Genomic DNA, 21,463 nt, shown 5'->3' on the forward strand with positions numbered 1-21,463 from the left:
GTACTTACCTGCAAACTGAATCTTGTGGCTTTAGAAATAATGTAACAACATATTTGCCATAAAACAACCATTGGCCTGGAGTTAGTCATTGAGTGTGTGCTTCCTGTATTGACAGCGTGTGTGTATAGCAAATGCTTTGCACTATCCTCTGATAAGCCTCACTGCTCGACCACACTACCACAAAAGAGAGTATGATTTGATTTAGCCTCTGTTAAGCCTCTGGTGAACCCCTGGACTCTGTGCACACTATATCTCATTTTGATATAGTATTTACGGGAGCCAGCTTCCTACAGTGTTTAGTGTTTCTTTGCTTACTGTGTTTCCCTCCCTTAGGTTTACATTGATGAACTCTGAAATTGAACTGTCGATTTTTAAAACTAAAAAGTATTTCTGCTTGAAAACGTATATATAAAAAGAAGTGTTCATTTTCTAAATTGGTCTGAGATTTATTCTTTGAATGTGTGTATCATTTATTGCCTCTGTGAGTACAACAAATGCTTAGCGCTACCCTCTGATAAGCCTAACTGTTTGTCCACATTACCACGAAATTAAGCATTAGCCCTATCTACCTTTGCCTCTGCAAACCAACTGAGGATCCAATAGATTCTCTGCAAGGTGCACTTCTTTTTAGAGCACCATATTGAGAGCCAGATTCCTACAATGGCATAAAAAACGCAGTCAGTAAGAGGATATGGTTGGTTCTTTATCAGGGTGACGTACTCTAAAATGGCGGATTCATTGGAATTTCAGAGCTGAAGAAATATGCATGTTTAGAAGCGAAAGCAGGAGTGTCAATAAAAACACCTTCACATCATGTTTTTCCAAATTTTCCATTCACCAATAAAGTGCCTTAATCGAGTCATAACCAGTCTTCCAGGTCCATGACCTTCTTGTGGACGTGCCAAAGATGATATTTCCAGTAGGATAAGTTGCTTATGGCGGTTTTAATGTCATCCCCATTACTGGAGATGACATGGGGAGTCTCCATTATTTACAAGTATTGTCAAAGCCAACAGGTTTGTACTGCATGCCAATTAATTTGCCATTACCTGTTTGAATAATGGGTGCGAGTGTAGAATAAAGCATTTGAAAAACGAAGGCTGCAGAAATAAAGGGTTGCTTTCCTTTCTGTAACATCGCCTTTCCAGACGCTTTTCACAGCCCTCACTTCCCAAAGCTGCTTTGCCATCGGTTGACTGAATATAAATGCCCATCTTGGAGTGGTAAAACATGGCTGTCATGCTTAAATGTAGTTGGCAAGGTGGGCAGCAGCACTGGCGAACAAGCGTCAATAATACCATCTAAAAAAGGTATGGCACATTCAATGGAGCACCCTTTTTGCTGGAGAGTCCTTTCTTCAGTGCTTTTGTCAGCACACTAGAGGCACCCTTACTTCCACCACGTGGACCTGCTCAGAAATTGTAAAACAGTCTTTTATGCGTTCCAGTGGTGATGGGAGAATACTCCTAAACCACAAACAGAAAACAGTGACAAAAAATACTCCTGTGGACTGTTCCAAGATTTATTGGATCCAAGAAGACTTGTGCCATTGTCTTAAAATTTCAGGGATAAAGAAGCTAATGCCAAGGAAGCAGACCCAAAGCTTTACATAAACATTGTATACATCGAAGCCAAGAAGAAAGCTCCCTTCTTTTCAGAAGAAATAAAATGAAAAACGTTAAAAAGAAATAGTTTCTGCTACAAATTATACATGTGAACTGTATTCTACATCACCAGACAACAGATAGATAGATTAAAACAGTCTCACCTTAAGGACCCCTTGTTGGATCACTGAAGAAGGGTGATTGACTAGAATAATAAGGATATCTGGATGAATAAGTTTATCCATCACATCTCCCAACATTAAATCTGGTAGGATCAGAAGGGCTCCTCTTAACAAGTCATACAATCCACAACATATCAGAATAGAAGAATCTTCTGTGAACCTAAAAGAAAAACATGAAAGATTATTTGTATCTATTACATCACGAGGTGTTTGTTAGTGCCAAAACATTTTTAAAAACTGATGGCTAAACCGCAACATTTTAAAAATAAATTGCACTGCTTCACTGAGGAAGCACATTATATGAAAACAGTTCGCCAGCTTCCTGGTGTATTAGCTATCGGTAAATGGTGTTCACATTTTGCTGTCTAGTGCCAGACCTGAGATATTACATGCTGTTCTTCCCACGTTTTGTTTTTTAAGTGTTACTGAAATGACACGGTAAAATGTTACCCTGATACCCACAATATTTTGCAACAAAGACTATAAGTATTTTACTGTTTAATGTTTATGTCTTGGCAGTCCTAGTGGCATGTACATTGAAATTTTCCTACACTGCATTTGGAGGAGAGTGTAAACGTGAAATTACAGGAACAAGCTGAAAATTGAATGTTACAGCTAAATTAACATTTTCCGTCTGTTGTAAATTCATAACTTAAGCATCGATTGTAAAGTTGTATCTTCCATGGCCTTAATGTGGCCATAGGCATGGGAGAGGAGAGGAATAAAATAATGTATTTATAAGGTTGTTTACTGGTGAATGCAGCGTCGTCTGAATATCTATAAAGCGGTGTTCTGCAAGAGTTTCAGCTTTCTACATCAGCCTATTTACTGCAATGTTTGTCATTTTGCCTTGCATTTCCGAAATAAAGCAGTGCTTCCCCTTGCAAGAAGTATATGGTCGTAATGTTGTCTGCCTTTTTAAGAGGAACTTTGACCTGTGCCCTTATGACAAAGATGTTGAATGCCAACTTCAATGCTCTAAATTGGGAGATTTTAATGTGCTGCTTAGTCTCCTACGGGTACTGTCCGCCCTGAAAAGCGAGACGCACTGAACTACCTTTCATTTATCCTGTCATCTGGTCCCCGCTCATTGATGAAATGCAATATTCACCTCAGAACATTTGGCACACAACTTAATATTTTTTAGAACCAAGGCTTATGAAAAATCACGGTGCCTGTAACGAGGCCTTTGCAATCTATGATTACACCATAATTAACATTTTGAATGTACCCACCCCTCAGCGGAAATCCAGGAAACGAACTTCCAATACTCCCTGATCAATCTTAAATTAAAAAATACCCGTTAACAGAACGGTTGAATAGAGATGGAAAAACATTACTAACGTCACAGATTTTGTAGTTTGAAAAGAGTGTGACCAGGTGGCAATTACCTAAAATGGCTGAATATTTAACAGAAAAGCGAAGGATGACCTAAAGCCAAACACATACAATCTAGAAATTAAGACTAGGAAAACGCAGAATATCTAGGGCTGCTGTTATAGCATCTCTACCACCACTTTCATTTGGTCTGTCTTTTTGTAGAACAGGGTATCCACATTTGACTACAATACTAGGTCATAGAGAAGGGCACCCTATTCGGTTTCAACTAAGTTTCTGGAGGGCAGTATATATCCAGTTTGAAATGCCTGTGAATGGAAATTATTGTTTATTTATTTATTGCACTTATAGAGTGTTGAAGCCAATATGTTAATTTGAAATACTAATGAGTGTTTATGCATTTTGAATAATGATAATAAAATGTAGAGAAAAATAATGTAGAAAATTAATGTAGAAAAATAATGTGCACGTTTGAAAATGTGCCATTGGAGGGTGGTTACCAATATTCACAATTGTACTAATAAAATGAAAACATGTACAAAATATAGAAAATGTATTAAGATAATGTAGTAGTATGTCATATTGAGATATGTAACATATGTTTTGCATTATACTTTAGAGTTAACTTAGCCAAAGTTGTGGCCTAGTTTGCCAGGCCTCATGCAGAAGCTGATTTACTAGCGCAATGTAGAGAAGCTAATGTGCTGAACTGACCCTGAACTTACTGTTTAATAAAATCTGCTTGGCAAAAATCCTAGTCCTGAACCGACGGACAGGAGATGATGGAATCGTAATTGTAACAGGGACTGTGTAAAGCAGAAGAGATGTACTTTCTCAGGACTCGAACAATGGAGACACTGACTGGAGAAGAAGATGCAACATTTTTGATACCGGACGATGAGAACATTGTACAGTGAACCAATCGATACCTTGAGAATCATGTAATACTAGAATTCATAGATTTGAAGAACTGAAAGTATTGGGTAGCGTCATAACTGGTGACTAATTGACCAATTAGGAATTGGGGGATAGTCTGGGTGACTTTGATATAATGTAAGGACAGAGGGGGAAAACTTCAGAACTGAACTGATGCAGATGGAGAGAAGTTAGAGGCAGATGATCAGAGAGACCTTTGCCGAAATTGATGCAAGACTGTCATTGGGCTGAAGCTCTTGAGAGCCTGATGCGTTGCTGATCAATTGGTGACCTGAAGACGAAGACTGACTTTGTTGCTGACCCATTTCGTGGATAGGCAGCTATGACAATGTGACTGAATTGTCTTTGTGTCTTTTCTTCCTAGGTACCAACTGCACAGTTTAAATAGTTTTTCTTTTAGCTAGATTGTAGGAAGTTGGCTCGGTATATAATATTTCAAAGTAAGAAATAGTGTGCACAGAGTCCAAGGGTTCCCCTTAGAGGTAAGATAGTGGCAAAATTAGATAATTCTAATGCTCTATTTTGTGGTAGTGTGGTCGAACAGTAGGCTTATCAGAGGGTAGTGTTAAGCATTTGTTGTACACACACACAGGCAATAAATGAGGAACACACACTCACAGACTTTACTCCAGGCCAATAGTTTTTATATAGAAAAATACATTTTCAGAATTTATTTTTAGAACCATAAGTTCAAGTTTTGAAGTAAATACATAAAATGCAAGGTACTCCACACAGGTAAGTTAGGAACTTTGAATTAGAGCAATAACATATACATATATTGTTAAAATGGCAATAAGCTATTTTAAAAGTGGACAAAGTGCAAAAATCAAAAGTTCCTGGGGAAGGTAAGTATTGGTTAGATTGTGAGGTAAGTAAGACACTTACAAGTCTCAGTTCCTCGGCGTAGGCAGCCCACCGTTGGGGGTTCAAGGCAACCCCAAAGTTACCACACCAGCAGCTGAGGGCTGGTCAGAGGTGCCCAAAACACATAGGCACCTATGGAGAACAGGGGGGCTCCGGTTCCAGTCTGCCAGGAGGTAAAGTACCTGCGTCCTCAAGGGGCAGTCCAGTGGTGTTTTGTAGAGCACTGGGGGGGGGACACACAAGTAGGCACACAAAACAATCCCTCGGTGGCACAGGGGTGGCCGGGTGCAGTGTGCAAAGCAGGCGTCGGGTTTTGTATTGGTTTAAATGGAGGGACACGGGGTCACTCTAGTGGTGCAGGCAGGTACGGGGGGTCTTTCAAGGCCAGCCACCACCTGGGCTAGGCAGAGGGTCGCCTGGGGGTCACCCCTGCACTGAGGTTCGGTTCCTTGAGGTCCTGGGGTCTGCGGGTGCAGTGCTGGGTCCAGGCGCCGGGTCCCTTGTTACAGGCAGTGGCGGTCAGGGGAAGCCTCTGGATTCTCTCTGCAGGCGTCGCTGTGGGGGTACCGGAGGGTTGTCTCAGCCTACTCACGGGGTCGCAGTTGCTAGGGAGTTCTCCCTGTGCTGCTGGTTCTCTGGATCTCAAACCGAGGGCGTTGGGTGCAGAGTGTGAAGTCTCACGCTTCCGGCGGGAAGAGTGAAGTTCTTTAAAGTTGCAAGAAAGTTGCAAAATTGTTGTTGAATTTGAGCAGAGCTGCTGCTCAAGGGAGTTTCTTGGTCCTTAGGTTCAGGGCAGTCCTCTGAGGCTTCAGAGGTCACTGGTCCCAATCGGATGCGTCGTTGGTTGCAGGTTTTCGAGTCAGGAGACAGGCTGGTAGGGCTGGGGCCAAAGCAGAGGGGTGACTTACCTATGCCACATGCAGTATTTTGTGTGCATGGAACCCTGAGGGGGATGCCATGTCGACTTTGCCTTTTTCTCCCCACCAACACACACAATCTGCAATGGCAGTGTGCATGTGTTAGGGGAGGGGTCCCTAAGGGAGGCACAACACATGCTGCAGCCCTTAGAGACCTTCCCTGGTCACAGGGCCCTTGGTACCACTGGTACCTTTTACAAGGGACTTATCTGTGTGCCAGGGGTGTGCCAATTGTGGAAACAATGGTACTTTTTTAGTGAAAGAACACTGGTGCTGGGGCCTGGTTAGCAGGGTCCCAGCATACTTCTCACTCAAGTCAGCATCAATATCGGGCAAAAAGTGGGGGATAACTGCAACAGGGAGCCATTTTTCTACAGCGGCCCAAAAGACATGCACTGTTCACAGACCGCAGCCCGAGACTGGAGGAAGAAAACAACTTTTTTGCCAAACTGTTTGAGCCTTTTGGATTCCCTATCCGGGGATGCGGAAGTAAATGCGCCTGAAGAAGAGGAAGCCTGGATAACAAAACTCTCAGGCGTGTGGTGTTGGGACAGTAATTTAGGGTCGTTCGGAACGGGCTGGTGGTGGCGTTCAATAGACCTATTCACAGTAGCCCCTGTGTTGGGTTTGGACCATGTACCCAAAAGGACATCGGTGAGGGCTTCATTAAAAGGCAAAAGGGGTTCTGAAGTAGAAGCCCCAGGCTGAATCACCTACGTCAGGAGATTAGACCTGAACTCAACAGTGGGAAGCTCGAGTCCAAGGACCTCAGCTGCCCTACTGACCACCATACCATAAGTTGCTCCCTCTGCTGTAGCCACGGTAGGAGGAGACAGCATGCCAGCATCAGGAGAAGTATCCAGACCACTGGATTCACCCAATCACTGAGCCCAGTCCATAGCAGGGTCATCCTGGTGATCATAAGGAGGGACCCCTTCAATTCCTCCCCATATTCGTACTCATAAGAAAAGGGGTCTGAATCCGACCAGGGGCGAACAAGCCCCATCGAAGCCGACGGCGTCGTCGGTCGACGCCGCTCCGACTCCGAGTCGTCGGGATAAGAATCGGGTCGACGTCGATAGTGGGCACCACCGACATCGGATGCGTCGATAATCGACCCAGCACCGGGAAAGGTCTCAAGGGTGCGACCGGCACTGGTGCGGATCTGCGCATGGATCTGGAGGTGACCTCGGTGGCCGGAGCCGAAGCCGCCGGTGCAGAACCCGAAGGCCCCTCAGCCGAACTGCTTGGGCTCAAAGGCGCTGTATCGGGGTCGGACCTCACACATATGAGGCGCATGGCCACATAAAACTCTTTAAGCTGGGAGGGGGTTGCTCCGGCTCTGGGAAATTCGGGGAAGCGCAGAGCTGTCCCAGACGTAGGCTCTGAGGACGGAGGCCTAGTGCGTGGACCCTCTTCCAGTTTTGCGTCGGCCGAGCGACGGGACTTCTTCAACTTCTTCTTCTTACCTTGACCAGAGGATTTAGAAGAAGACGAGTGGTGATGACTCCGCGACCGATCTCAAGACCTTCCTCTCGAACAAGACCAGGACCTACGCGGAGTAGAGTGCTGGGCCGCCATTAGCTTTAGGGACCGCTCCCTCAAAGCCTTTGGGTGCATGGCCCGGCACTCTGAGCGCGACTTTGGGTCATGGTCGCGCTTGAGACACCACAGACAAACCCGATGAGGATCAGTCACCAACATCGTCCAGTGAGAGTCCTCGCATGGCTTGAACCCGGTCTTCAGGGACATCCTCGATGCACCAAAGTCGCACAGAAAAAACTAAACTAAATGGTCGAATTCGGCCAAAAAATAGCCAGGGTAGTTCTTCTCCAGATCAGTGCGTGGCGCGGAAAGAAAAGAACTCCGGATCCACTCTGACATCACTGCGCGAGGGCGGCGTCTATATACTACTCCCGACATTATCACGGCGACCACGACGCCTATGACGCCCGCAGAGTCAACCAACGCTACCTACTGACGTGTAAGGGTATTGCTCGAAGACAAATCTCTGGATACAGTCTGACGCCTGGGGGAAAATTCTAAGGTAAGGAATCTGTAACTGGAAGCCTCTATCAGTTAGGAAATTCCACAGGAGAAAAGGGAGGGTAGAGGAGTCTTTAGCAGAGGCAAGATGGGATTGGGAGCAGAAAAAGTGGAGAATGGCAACATTGCAAGTGGTTAAGTTATTTCCTGCACTTACAGAAGAAGATGAGTCAGAAGAGACAGAGGATACTAGCAAGGGTGAAAAGAGTTTGGGGGAAAGAAGAAGAAAAACACTTATGTGGAAGAAGATGATTCAGATGTTGAGGATCTTGTTACAAAAGTGTTGAGGGACCGACTGTAGGAAGTTGGCTCTGTATAAACTATTTCAAAGTAAGAAATAGTGTGCACAGAGTCCAAGGGTTCCCCTTAGAGGTAAGATAGTGGCAAAAATAGATAATTCTAATGCTCTATTTTGTGGTAGTGTGGTTGAGCAGTAGGCTTATCAGAGGGTAGTGTTAAGCATTTGTTGTACACACACAGGCAATAAATGAGGAATACACACTCAAAGACTTACTCCAGGCCAATAGGTTTTTATATAGAAAAATATATTTTCTTAGTTTATTTTAAGAACCACAGGTTCTAGATTTACAAGTAATACTTCAAATGAAAGGTATTTCACTCAGGTATTCTAGGAACTTTGAATAATCACAATAGCATATACAGTTTTGACAAAAGTGGCAATAATCTATTTTAAAAGTGGACACTGTGCAAAAATCAACAGTTCCTGGGGGAGGTAAGTAAATGGTTCAAAGTTGGGTCCAAGGTCCTTGAGGGTGGCTACACCCTCTTTGTGCCTCCTCCCTGTGGGGAGGGGGGCACATCCCTAATCCTATTGGGGGAATCCTCCATCCACAAGAAGGAGGATTTCTAAAAGCAAGGGTCACCTCAGCTCAGGACACCTTCGGGGCTGTCCTGACTAGTGGGTGACTCCTTGTTTTTCTCATTATCTCCTCCAGCCTTGCCGCCAAAAGTGGGGGCAGTGGCCGGAAGGGCGGGCATCTCCACTAAGTGGGATGCCCTGCGGCGCTGAAACAAAGGGGGTGAGCCTTTGAGGCTCACCGCCAGGTGTTACAGTTCCTGCAGGGGGAGGTGAGAAGCATCTCCACCCAGTACAGGCTTTGTTCCTGGCCACAGAGTGACAAAGGCACTCTCCCCATGTGGCCCGCAACATGTCTGGTGTGTGGCAGGCTGGCAAAAACCAGTCAGCCTACACTGGAAATTCGGGTATGTTTTCAGGGGGCATCTCTAAGATGCCCTCTGGGTGTATTTTACAATAAGTTGCACACTGGCATCAGTGTGCATTATTGTGCTGAGAAGTTTGATACCAAACTTCCCAGTTTTCAGTGTAGCCATTATGGCGCTGTGGAGTTCGTGTTTGACAAACTCCCAGACCATATACTCTTATGGCTACCCTGCACTTACAATGTCTAAGGTTTTGCTTAGACACTGTAGGGGCATAGTGCTCATGCACTTATGCCCTCACCTGTGGTATAGTGCACCCTACCTAAGGGCTGTAAGGCCTGCTAGAGAGGTGACTTACCTATGCCAGAGGCAGTGTGGGGTTGGCATGGCACTCTGAGGGGAGTGCCATGTCGACTTGGTCATTTTCTCCCCACCAGCACACACAAGCTGTGAAGCAGTGTGCATGTGCTGAGTGAGGGGTCCCTAGGGTGGCATAAGACATGCTGCAGCCCTTAGAGACCTTCCCTGGAATCAGCGCCCTTGGTACCAGGGGTACCAGTTACAAGGGACTTACCTAGATGCCAGGGTTGTGCCAATTGTGGAGACAAAGGTACCGTTTAGGGAAAGAAAACTGGTGCTGGGGCCTGGTTAGCAGGGTCCCAGCACACTTTCAAGTCATAACTTAGCATCAGCAAAGGCAAAAAGTCAGGGGGTAACCATGCCAAGGAGGCATTTCCTTACACCGACCTCCACCATATGCGGTGCAGGAGGGGGGTCCAAGTGCTAGTTCTGCTCCAACTGCCCCAGTTCAAGTGTCGGGGACAGTTGGACCAGTACAAACAGATAATGGACAGGTACAAGGGGTAGTGCAGAGTACTCCTAATGCTTTCGAAATGTCTGTGGTAAGACTTGAAAACACTGTTGGAGATAGGGGTTCCAGCTAACTTGTGGGTTGATTGCAAGAGAGCAGTGGACTGGCCAACGAGTGAACCAGAAAGGGATAGAGTTACAGTTGCATCATCACCTGAAGTGATGAAACATTATTAAAAGGTGATTAAGTTCCTGAAGACGGGAATTTCGCCTAAAAATATTGATTGGCAGAGAATTAACAGGACATTGCAGGAAGTAAAGGAGTTGATACATACCTACTATCAGAGATTTCTGAAGGCGTTCAAGGAGTACAGTGGTAAGGAAGCGATTGAGCCGAAAGACATGTTGCATTTTGTGTTCAGATTTGTGGAAGGATTGAGACCTGAAGAAGGTCAGATGATTAAGAGTTATTTGATTTGTTGGCAAGCGAAACCGATTGACGAGGTGTTGCAGTATGCAAAATACTGAAGTGATAAGATTGAGTTAAAGCAGAATAAGTTGAAGGAAAAGGCGATGGTAATGCAGATTAAGGCAGCTCAAACAGGAGTACAGGGAGCTTTGGTGCAACAGATACCGCAACAACAGGGAACTGTTATGTTCCAACCCCAGATGAGAGGCAGGGGTCGTGGAGCTAATATAAATCTTGGTCTGGATTTGAATACGGTAGTGGTTCGAAATGATGGTCAAGGGATGAAAAAGATGTTGCTGTGTCATCTTTGCCGAAATGTCGGACACTGGAAGCGGGAGTGTCCGTTGATGGTGCAGGATGGTGTTATTCAGCAAAGTGGTGATGTCAATACATTTCAAACTGTAAAAGTTCCAAGAATGAGAGGACTTAATCTGAATTTCCAGAATAATATGAATTAAGTGCAGAATTTTCAACCCATGCAGCAGATGAAAATGCCACGTGCACAAACGACACAGTTGCAACCAATGCAGCAGCAGCAGTTTCTTATGGTACCTAGACAGCAAATGCAGATACCTCAAGCCCCGATGGAACAGCAACAGATGATGCTCACACAGTAGGTCACAGGTCAGAGACAAGACAGAAGTAGTGGCACAGTGCACTAATCCCCATTACATAGCGAGAATGAAATAAACGACAAATGTATGTATAAGAGTTCGGATGAGGAGCCATGCATGCTTGCAGCGTCATTAGAGGTAGATCAGAGAGGACCCTTTGTGAAAGGAAAGATGACAGGGGTCACAGGGTCTCATTCCTTGTGGGTACAGGAGCTACATGCTCTACAGTGAGAAGTGCCGAACATACCTCTTTCAGGCAGAACAGTTCAGGCTTTGGGAGTAGCAAACAGACAGCTGATAAATCTATCACAGATCCAGTACGGGTTGAGATTGGTAACTTTCAAGGACTACATAAGTTTGTAGTTTGTGACTCGAGTCCAGTATCCCTACTGGGAAGGGACTTATTGTGTAAGACCAGATGTTCGATTAATTGTTCAACTGCTGGAATAGAGGGTTAGACAAATAGTGATGATGAGGAAGAACAAACTCCTGAAACTGAGAATGAAAACATTAATGAAGAGTACCCGTTGATTGAGTTTTTACCAATGTTTACTGTGAAAGAATTGCATGCAGACTTGCAGGAAACACTACAAGAAAAAGTGTGGGACCTGACAGGTAAAGAAGTGGGTTTGATCACGGGAGTGGAGCCGATTAAGATCACTTTGAAACCGAATGTAGTGTTTCTGCAGCTTCCACAGTATAACATGGCACAGGATGATTTGATGAAAGTGGCACAAATAATTGGAGATTTTGTGAAACAAGGGGTTTTGAAGGAAGTGTTGAGCAGTCCATGTAATTCACCGATAATGGGCTTGAAGAAGCCTTGTGGGAAAGTACAAATTGTGCAAGACTTGCAAAAAGTGAATGATATGGTGGTCAAGTGTTATCCTTTGGTGCCAAACCCAGCTGTAATATTGTTTCAGATTCTGTGCGATGCAGAATAGTTCAGAGTGGCTGATTTGTCACAAGCTTTCTTTTCTGTGCCTCTTCATGAGGATAGTCAGTTTCTCATTAGTTTCAAATTCCTAGACAGACTCTACAGCTGGTGCAGACTTCCTCAAGGGTACACAGAGTCACCGTCCTTGTTCAATCAGATTTTGAAAAAGAATTTGGAGTCACTGGAATTGCCATACCATTGACTCTGGTGCAGTACATTGACGATTTACTGATTGCTTCTAAAATGAGGGACGAGTGTAAGTACAACTTGATTGCCCTGTTAAATCATTTTGGAAAATTTTGACATAAAGTGTCACCATTGAAACTGCAGTACTGTCAGAAGTCAGTGAAATATTTGGGACATCAGATTGAGAAAGAGTCAAAGAGGATTTCCAGGGAAAGGATTACAATGATATTGCAGAGAAGTCCCTCGACTTCACAGAGAGCTGTCAGAATGTTTCTGGGAATGGTAGGTTATTGTCGTCAGTGGATTCCAAATTTTGCTGAGCTTGCCAAACCATTGCAGGAGTTGACTCATAAGGATGTTACAGATCCCATTACCTTAGATCAGGATCAGATGAAGGAGCTCACTGAGTTGAAAGAGAGTTTGTGCAGAGCTCCATCGTTGGGAATGCCTGATTACACGAAGCCATTCATATTGTTTTGTCATGAACGTGATGCTTGTTCTTTGTCTTGACACAGGTCCATGGAGGTGCTTATCACCCAGTAGTCTATTTTTCAGCTACCTTGGGCCCAGTCGCAGCAGCCTTACCAGGTTGTCTGCGTGCCATTGCCGCAGTTGGTCAAAGCCTTTCTCAATGTGAGGGAGCAGCGATGGGATACCCTCTGACGGTAATGGTTCCTCACTCTGTTGAGATCGGACTGCAAAGGACGAAAACACAGTATTTGACTGGTGCCAGACCCACAAGGTATGAGACGAGCATTCTAGGTGTTCCAAATGTAACACTGAAAAGACGGACAGTGCTGAACCCGGCAACATTACTTCCAAGTGATACTGTTAAAATTGAAAAAGAGGAAGACAATGAGCATGATTGTCTCGAGGTAACTGAGCTATGTACAAAACCAAGACCAGACATCAGAGAGACACGATTGGAAGAAAATTACCAAATTGTCTTTGTTGAAGGGTCATGTCTCAGAGATGGTTTAGGGACATTGAAAGCAGGATATGCTGTATGCACAATCACAGGGACATTAGAAGCTTCTTGGCTTCGAGGTGTATATTCTGCACAAGTAGCAGAACTGTAGCTCTTACCAGAGCATGCCATGTATCTGCTAGATAGAGAGTCACAATCTATACTGACAGCCATTATGGATTTGGAATTGTTCATGATTGTGGTCAATTGTGGGCGCAAAGAGGTTTCCTGACCTCTACTGGGTCACCAGTAAGAAATGGCGACAGAATAAAAGAATTGCTGTATGCAATACAGTTACCTCAAGAAATTGCCGTGGTGAAATGCAGTGCACATCAAAAGACACAGGACTACATCTCAGTGGGAAATGGATATGCAGATCAAGTTGCAAGGTTTTGCGCATTGAACTGTATATCGTTCAAAGACAAGTGGGAAGTGATGTCAGAAGAAGATAAAACATATACAAGTTTTGCATTGAAAGTGTTCGATACTTTAGAAGAATTGAAAACATTGCAAAGTAATGTTGACAAAGAAGAGAAACAATTCTGGTCCAAACTAAAATGTTTACAACATCCTGATGAGATTTGGGTTTCTGAGGAGGGTCAGATGGTCCTGCCCAATAGTTTATTGACACAAATGGCCCGTTATTATCATGGTCAGGCACACACTGGGAGGGGTGCCATGGTTTCATTGTTCTAGATTGACTGGTTTAATCCCAAGTTTAGGCAGGCAGCAAAGGCAGTATGTCATCTCTGTGTAATTTGTCAGCAGTTAAATGTGGGAAAAGAGACAGTGGTGAATTTGAGCCACATTGGAAGAGCAGGAGGTCCATTCAGCAGAATGCAATTGGTTTTCATTGAGATGCCTGCGTGTGGAGGTTTGAAGTACATGTTGGTGATTGTGTGTGTTTTTAGTCACTGGATTGAAGCATACCCTACAAGAAGGAATGACAGTCTCACAGTAGCAAAATTGTTACTTAGAGAGTTGACACCACGTTTCGGGTTCCCGATCTTTTTAGAATCAGATAGGGGAACTCACTTCAACAATGAGGTGATTAAACTCTTATGTGCAGCACTAAACAAAAGTTGCATTGTAGCTATCGCCCTGAAGCATCAGGACTAGTGGAACAGATGAACGGTACCTTGAAATCAAGAATTGCTAAGATGTGTACAGCTACGAATCTGAAATGGCCAGATGCATTGCCTTTGTTGTTGATGTCGATGAGAAACACACCTGACAGGCCTGTTATCCTATGAGATCCTCATGGGCAGAGAATTGAGATTACCAGCAGTTCGAGGCAATGCACTTGTAAACATTACAGATTATATGGTGCTGGACTACTGCAAGGGTCTGACTGATGCGGTTCGCTCTTTCTATCAGCAGGTGCAGGCTACCACCCTGCCACCCATCCATGATCCAGGGCACAATCCGAGAGGTGGTCACTGGGTCGTTGTTCGAAAACATGTTCAAAAGGCGAGGGCCTTACCAGGTGGTCTTGACAACCACGATAGCTGTGAAGTGTGCCAGTCTTCCAAACTGGATTCACGCAAGTCATACAAAGAAGGGGGCATGTCCACAGGATCATGAAGAAGTGTTGTTGAGAGCACCAACAACAGTGAAACAGGTTGTTGCTCCTGAGCCAGAAAAAGAACCAAGAGAGACTGAAACTGAACAAGAGCTTGTGAAAGATGGCTCTATTGCCCCTGTAAGAGACGAAAGTGAAGAATTACAGGAGGGTACGGAAAAATCAATCTCAATGGATACAGCAGGAGAGCCTAGCTCAGCAGGGGTTCTCTCAGAAGCAGACTGTGCTGAGACGCAAACAGAGCAAGTGCCAGACCAAGAGGAAAGAGTTGAGACAGATCAAGGTCAAGGTGATCTGACTTATCCTGAGCCCGTTGCAGGTCTGTCAAGAGAAAACACCTGAGAGACAGAGAAGAAGAAGAGTCCAATCCTGAGAAGAATATTACCAGAAGGATCAAGAAAGGGAGATAATTGGCCTGAATCGCAGATAGGGAAGAGGAAAGAGTTGGACATAAATGAAACAACAGAAGAAGAAGTAGATACTACGAGAAAAGAAGAACTGAGTGAAGGAGAACTAAGTGGTGATCGAAAGTTGAAAAGCGAGAGAATAGCAATTCATTGTTACACAGCTCCTGAATGGTAATATGCAACTACTAATGAATGGCAGCACGAGTTTATGTCTTTTTGTTTTGATAGAGAGGTTCCGAATCAGTATTTTGATGTAACCTGAAGGTGAACAAGAAGCTGAATTGTTGAACCAATCTGAAAAGCCTTAAAGAGACTGTTGAAAAATAAACTGGAAGAGACATTGATAACCTAATTTGACATTGAAAACTGGATGTGACAAGCTGCTAATCGATTTTGACAAGGAAAAGGGTTCCTAGATATGAAACTGAATTGTGAGAGAAGAATTTTTCTTTATTTTTGATTTTTATTGCACTTTATACAAGAGTTATTTCTGCTTTCTGATTCTTTACAGATAATGGCTGAATAATCAAATTAAGAATGCTAGGCGCTATAAATATATGAGTGTTGGATTGGCAATTATGTGTGGGATTTTGTTTATAGTAGTGATTGTGGGAAAGTCTGTTCTTGATGTGAAAGGAGCCAATCGTACTTCTGATTCTGAAACTACTACACTAACGGCTTTGGATCGGTTCAAGCTAGATGAGAAGTATTTGCATGACTATACTAATGCTCAAGGAGAGCTTTCTTCTAACGTCTTCTATTGCTTGTCGAGTGAATATGTTGAAACAATGGATGTGAGAGATTGTCTTGTTTGTACGCAAATTCCTTCATCAGTAGAGGAAGGAGTTACGTACCACAGCTTACCATTAACCTACGAAATAAGCTGTAGTCTTCTACTAACAAGGTTCTATAATCAAGAGTATATACAGTATTTTTATTCTAACTATGTTGTGGTGTTTTAATTTATTCCAATTATTAGGTATAGGAGCAGAGTAGCTAAGGATCATGATGTAGTATCAGTTGGAGGATTCTTTGACTCTACAGTAACATTCGGAACTGCATATGCGCATAAGAATAACGTCATGCGCTTGCTTACACCTCTTGAGAAGAGCTTTAAAGAGCATACCGATGACAGGAGAAAAGCACTAAAGGAAAAATTTGAAAAAGGTTTAGCGAAAAGGACTTACAAGAATGATTCTGTTTACACTGCAATTAAGACACAAGGGAAATTAGCTTTAGATGGATTACACGTAGGGAATCTTTGTATATATAGGCCAAAATAACACACTGACACTTTATTTGTGGGAACAAGTGAATGTGGGCATGTGTTTTTGTTCCAGAGTAAATGGACTTTTATGTTGAGTGGTCAGGACCCTGCAATTCCTGGTATCTGCTATATTTTTTTAATTAATGCTTATTACCGGCTTCCAAGAGGATGGTATGGGACATGTTTTTTGGGGATAGATTTCCCAAAGATTCATCAAATAGATGACTTAAAAAAGTTTCCAAAATTGACTGAATTACATTATAAGCGACAGAGGAGGGAAACCTCTTCTGCAGTTGTGGGAGATATCTTTGGTGCAGTGATTCCTTCAGTGGAAGCCATCCTGAATTCGATCAAGATACGAAAGTTGTCTACTATTGTGGATAACATGCTGACAAATTTTACAGTGGCAATACTCCTGATAGATACAGAATTAGCTGCGGATAGAGTTATGACGCTTCAAAATCGCCTTGCTTTAGACATCCTTCTAGCGAAGGACGGCGGAGTCTGTAAAATGATTAACTCTAGGCATTGCTGCTCATACATACCTAACAATAGTAAAGAGATAAAGGACTTACTTACTAACCTCACTAACTCAAGTAAGGATTTGAAGGAACCAGGTGTTTGGGAAAATGTAGGAAAGGGATTTGCTACAGTGGGAAATTGGCTTAGTAACATTTGGAATGGGGTACGATTAAAAATCATACAAGGAATATTGATTGTGATTCCTTGCATATTAGGATTATGGGGTTCATGTAAATTGTGTCAAAAGATTAAATTGAGAAAGTCTAAAAATAATTAGAGGGAAGAACGAAACAGGGAAAGAATTTATAGGGAACATTTGAGAAGGAGACAAAATACTAAAGAAATAGAATTATAAAATTGTTGATGGCCCTCGCCGCCGTGCCACGCATTAGAAAAGCCACCATGGGAGGAAGATCCTTCTCCTACCTGGCAGCCAAGACTTGGAACTCCCTCCCCATCCACCTCCGTCTGACCCACGACCACCTCTCCTTCAGGAAGCAACTCAAGACCTGGCTGTTTGAGCAGTAGCGGTCACCCCTCCCCCCCAGCGCCTTGAGACCCTCCGGGTGAGTAGCGCGCTATACAAATTTTTTGATTGATTGATTGATTGATGGAAAAAGTAGTGTGATGACCTATTTAATCATTAGAGGAAGGACTGTTGAAGCCAATATGCTCATTAGAAATATTAATGAGTATTTATGCATTTTGAATAATAATAAAATGTAGAGAAAAATAATGTGCACGTTTGAAAATGTACCATCGCAGAGTGGTCACCAAGATTCACAATTGTACTAATAAAATGAATAACATGTACAAAATATAGAAAATGTATTAAGATAATGTAGTAGTATGTCATATTGAGATATGTAACGTATGGTTTGCATTATATTGTAGAATTAACTTAGCCGAAGTTGTAGCCTAGTTTGCCAGGCCTCATGCAGAAGCTGAATTACTAGTGCAATGTAGAGAAGATAATCTGCTGAACTGACCCTGAACTTCCTATTGTTCAATAAAATCTGCTCAGCAAAAATCCAATGCGTGAACCGACGGACAGGAGATGATGGAATCGTAATTGTAACAAGGACTGTATAAAGCAGACAAGATGTACTTTCTCAGGATTCAACAATGGAGACTCTGACTGGAGAAGAAGATGCAACATTTTTGATACCTGACGAGCCGGATGATGAGAACATAGTACAGTGAACCAATCGACACCTTGAGAATCATGTAATACTAGAATTCAGTGATTTGAAGAACTGAAAGTATTGGGTAGCGTCATAACTGGTGACTAATTGACCAATTAGGAGTTGGGGGATAGTCTGGGTGACTTTGATATAATGCAAGGGCAGAGGGGGAAAACTTCAGAACTGAACTGATGCGGATGGAGAGATGTTAGAGGCAGATGATCGGGGAGAGACCTTTGCCGAAATTGATGCAAGACTTTGTCGTTGAGCTCATGCTCTTGAGATCCTGATGCGTTGCTGATCGATTGATGACCTGAAGACGAAGACTGACTTTGTTGCTGACCCATTTTGTAGATAGGTAGCTATGACAATGTGACTGAATTGCCTCTGTGCATTTTCTTTCTAGGTACCAACTTCGCTGTTTAAATAGTTTTTCTTTTACCTAGATGTTTTCCAAATTCATGTTCCAAATTGTTTTCGCATGTAGTCCCACATGCTAATGCTAATCTGGGTTAGGTAGGGTTAGTTTGGGTGACACTGACAGTGACAAATGATTGACAAACTGATTGCTGAACTCTGATATCAATGTTGACACATTCATCTTTGTTGGCTTACGCTGAAGCATTAGAACGTATGTTTTCTGAAGTTCTGATTAGATTATGTTATTGGTGGTCACTAATGAATTAATTCTGAGCCGATTGAATAAAGTTTGAGTTAACCATACGGATTAGTATTGTAACTAATAGGGAAATAAAAGTTGTTAAAACATATATTTAGTTGTGGTTATACATGAAATGTTGACATTAATGACTAATGCTTAATGATTTTCTTAAGTGGTTATATTGATTATTGATAACATTGGTCACTACATGGCTAGGATACTCCATGCGAATCAAAGGTTAATCAACCTATACACATCCCCTTGTAAGTTTACTTACTAAGGACCAGGCGCCCTGGCAAGAGTTAACCACCAGAGCAGCAGTGGGCACTTTACATATAAAATACTGATCTGCCACTGAATTTTTGTAACATCAACATCCAGTAAGGGTCTTGCCAGGGAGTGAGATACGTTGGCACTAAGTTACTAGGTAGAAGCACACTATGGTACCGACAGTCTGAGAAGAGGGTTGATATAGTTCCTATGAATTCTGGCATATGGCTCCACAGTTTAAGTGCATGAGGACTATTTGCAAGTAGGATGGGAACACCAAGTGCACTGTTTTGGTGTTATGTAAGAGATTTTGAAATTGCTACATATTGCTAACAGTAGCCAATTTAGTTGCTTTACTTTCTGGGTTATATAGTCTGACTTTTGTGTGTTCACTAACAACCGTGCTCTGGTATGTAATGTGGCTTTCAGGTGCAGGATTGTGGATTTGGTTAGCTCTGCTAATAACACATTACTACTATCTAAATGAAAGTGTACCAAAGATGGAAACGATCATCTCTGGCGTGGCTACGCCGGCGACCAAGATGGCCGCACAGCATTAGCGCTCCTGATGGATTGGACCCCAAGACCAGCGGAGGCCCCTGGCCTGAGCTTAAATATAATACTTTACTGACACGCTTGAATGGTGGACTGCCCTGGGCTGGAGGCACCAAGCTCAGAACGCTCCTGATGGCTGGAGAGCGCTGCAGATGATTTGCAGCCTACACATGGACACCGCTCCTCGAGCCACACGAGCCGCATGGTGTGACTCGTACTTACTGCCTGTCCCCCCCCCTCCTCTCCGCTAAATAAGCCTGGATCCGCACCGAACTTCTGCATCCAACACTGCTGCATGTGACTTGCATGGGAGGCACTGCGGTGAACATATCTGACATCAGACTGGTTGCGGCCTGGCTGTGTGGTGCGGCCCCGCTCACCGACTAACCCTCCTGGCCTCCTCCCGCCTCCCTTTGTTACCGGCTTTGGCACTCTATTCATAGTTGCCCCTGGCGAGACTGGAGTGGTAGCTGGGGGATTGCCTGGAGCTGGTTCGACCTCTGCTCACAAACAGCTGACACAGTGGCCCGACCACAGAGACAACTACACCAACAGGCTGAGTGGGGTTGAGCAAAAGGACCGCTGCACTAGATCTGCACCTTACGCTGGGTATGGAGACCAGACCAGAGAATGCGTAGTTACTAATACACACCGATAACTCATGATTCCTCTGCTACGTTAGATGGCACATCTCTCCTACATATATCGCCACTTTCGGGGAGGGGAAAATAACCTCTGCGAAATCACAGGCACACAACTGCCCACCACGCAGATGGACCTCATCTTTGACTGCCTGGAATCGATTAATTACAAGGCTGCAGTGTCTCGGAAGACCAGGCATAACCTGCCCATGACTCACAATTGACATTCCTTTATACAGCCCCTAAGCCTCCTGCAGGGAAATGCATTGATCAGCTTAACCCATAGATAAAATCACCTGTAGATCATTGTTTGAAGGACAATGGGTAAAGGATACCTCAAGCAGCGCAGACTCACTTTTGACAGGCAAAAACAAACACTGCAATAAGACGCACCCATAATGTCAGAGCAGGGGGCCCATGGAGAAGAAGATAAGACATGACTGTCAATACTACTGCTATAATGATGGAGCTCCGTGTGGGCTTTAAGATGATTGACGCCAGATTTGACACCATAGCAGGCTGCCTTGAATGTATGTGCAAACGTCTTGACCGACAGGACACATGATTAGAGCGGACCGGATATCTAAAACTAAAGACGTCGTCAATGCCACTGGAAGACTGGAGGTGCTATAATCCGCCTGCGTAGAGTAGGGATTAAAAATGAGGCCCTCAAGGCAAGAAGCTGACATAACAACATATGTATCCTAGGGGGGTGGCAGAAACAACGAACATGGGGCGCATGAACTTGTTCGTCGAGCGTTTGCTTACTGAACTGTTCGAGTGCACCAGCTTCACTTCAACATTTATTGTGGAACAATCCCACAGATCACCCAAGGCTTGCTCTGTGCCGGGTGTTGTGTTCCACTGCACCCTATTGTTGCCCACCTTCTCAACTTCAGAGATCACAACACAATATTACGCCTGGCTCGTGAACAAGCCCCATATAACACCAGGGCGCCACAATCTCTATCTACCCTGACTACACTGTGGTGGTACAAAAGGCCAGACAGGACGCTAAGAACTGCCCTTCAGAAGCATGGCATTTGGTACGTGTTGATGTTCCAGAGGGGAAAACGCGTATTTTTGACAAACCTGCTGAAGTGCTGGACTCCTGCAAAAAGCTCTCCAGAACGTCACAGTCCCCAGGACGCTGGTCACCAAAGTCCTCCACATTGCATCCCCGACGCTTCCAGCCAAGAACTTTTTACATCAAACTGCCCTTGGGCAAGACCCTGGGACTTGTGATATTCACACCTACCCCACTCCTTGGACAACACTTCAAGGCCGCTTCCCTCTGGGCACCCGCCTTGCCACTTTGAGAT

General features: G+C 43.9%; 1 protein-coding gene across 1 annotated transcript in view; it reads right to left on the bottom strand.

Annotated features, from left to right (window-relative positions):
- The window catches only part of LYST (lysosomal trafficking regulator), a 2,674,875-nt gene that overhangs the window by 1,343,181 nt on the left and 1,310,231 nt on the right, over positions 1 to 21,463 (bottom strand). Inside the window, 1 exon segment of the mRNA XM_069234946.1 lies at positions 1,769 to 1,946. Within this exon segment, the coding sequence (XP_069091047.1) occupies positions 1,769 to 1,946 (178 nt within the window).

Source organism: Pleurodeles waltl, chromosome 5 (assembly GCF_031143425.1).
Source record: "Pleurodeles waltl isolate 20211129_DDA chromosome 5, aPleWal1.hap1.20221129, whole genome shotgun sequence".
NCBI classification, from domain to species: domain Eukaryota; kingdom Metazoa; phylum Chordata; class Amphibia; order Caudata; family Salamandridae; genus Pleurodeles; species Pleurodeles waltl.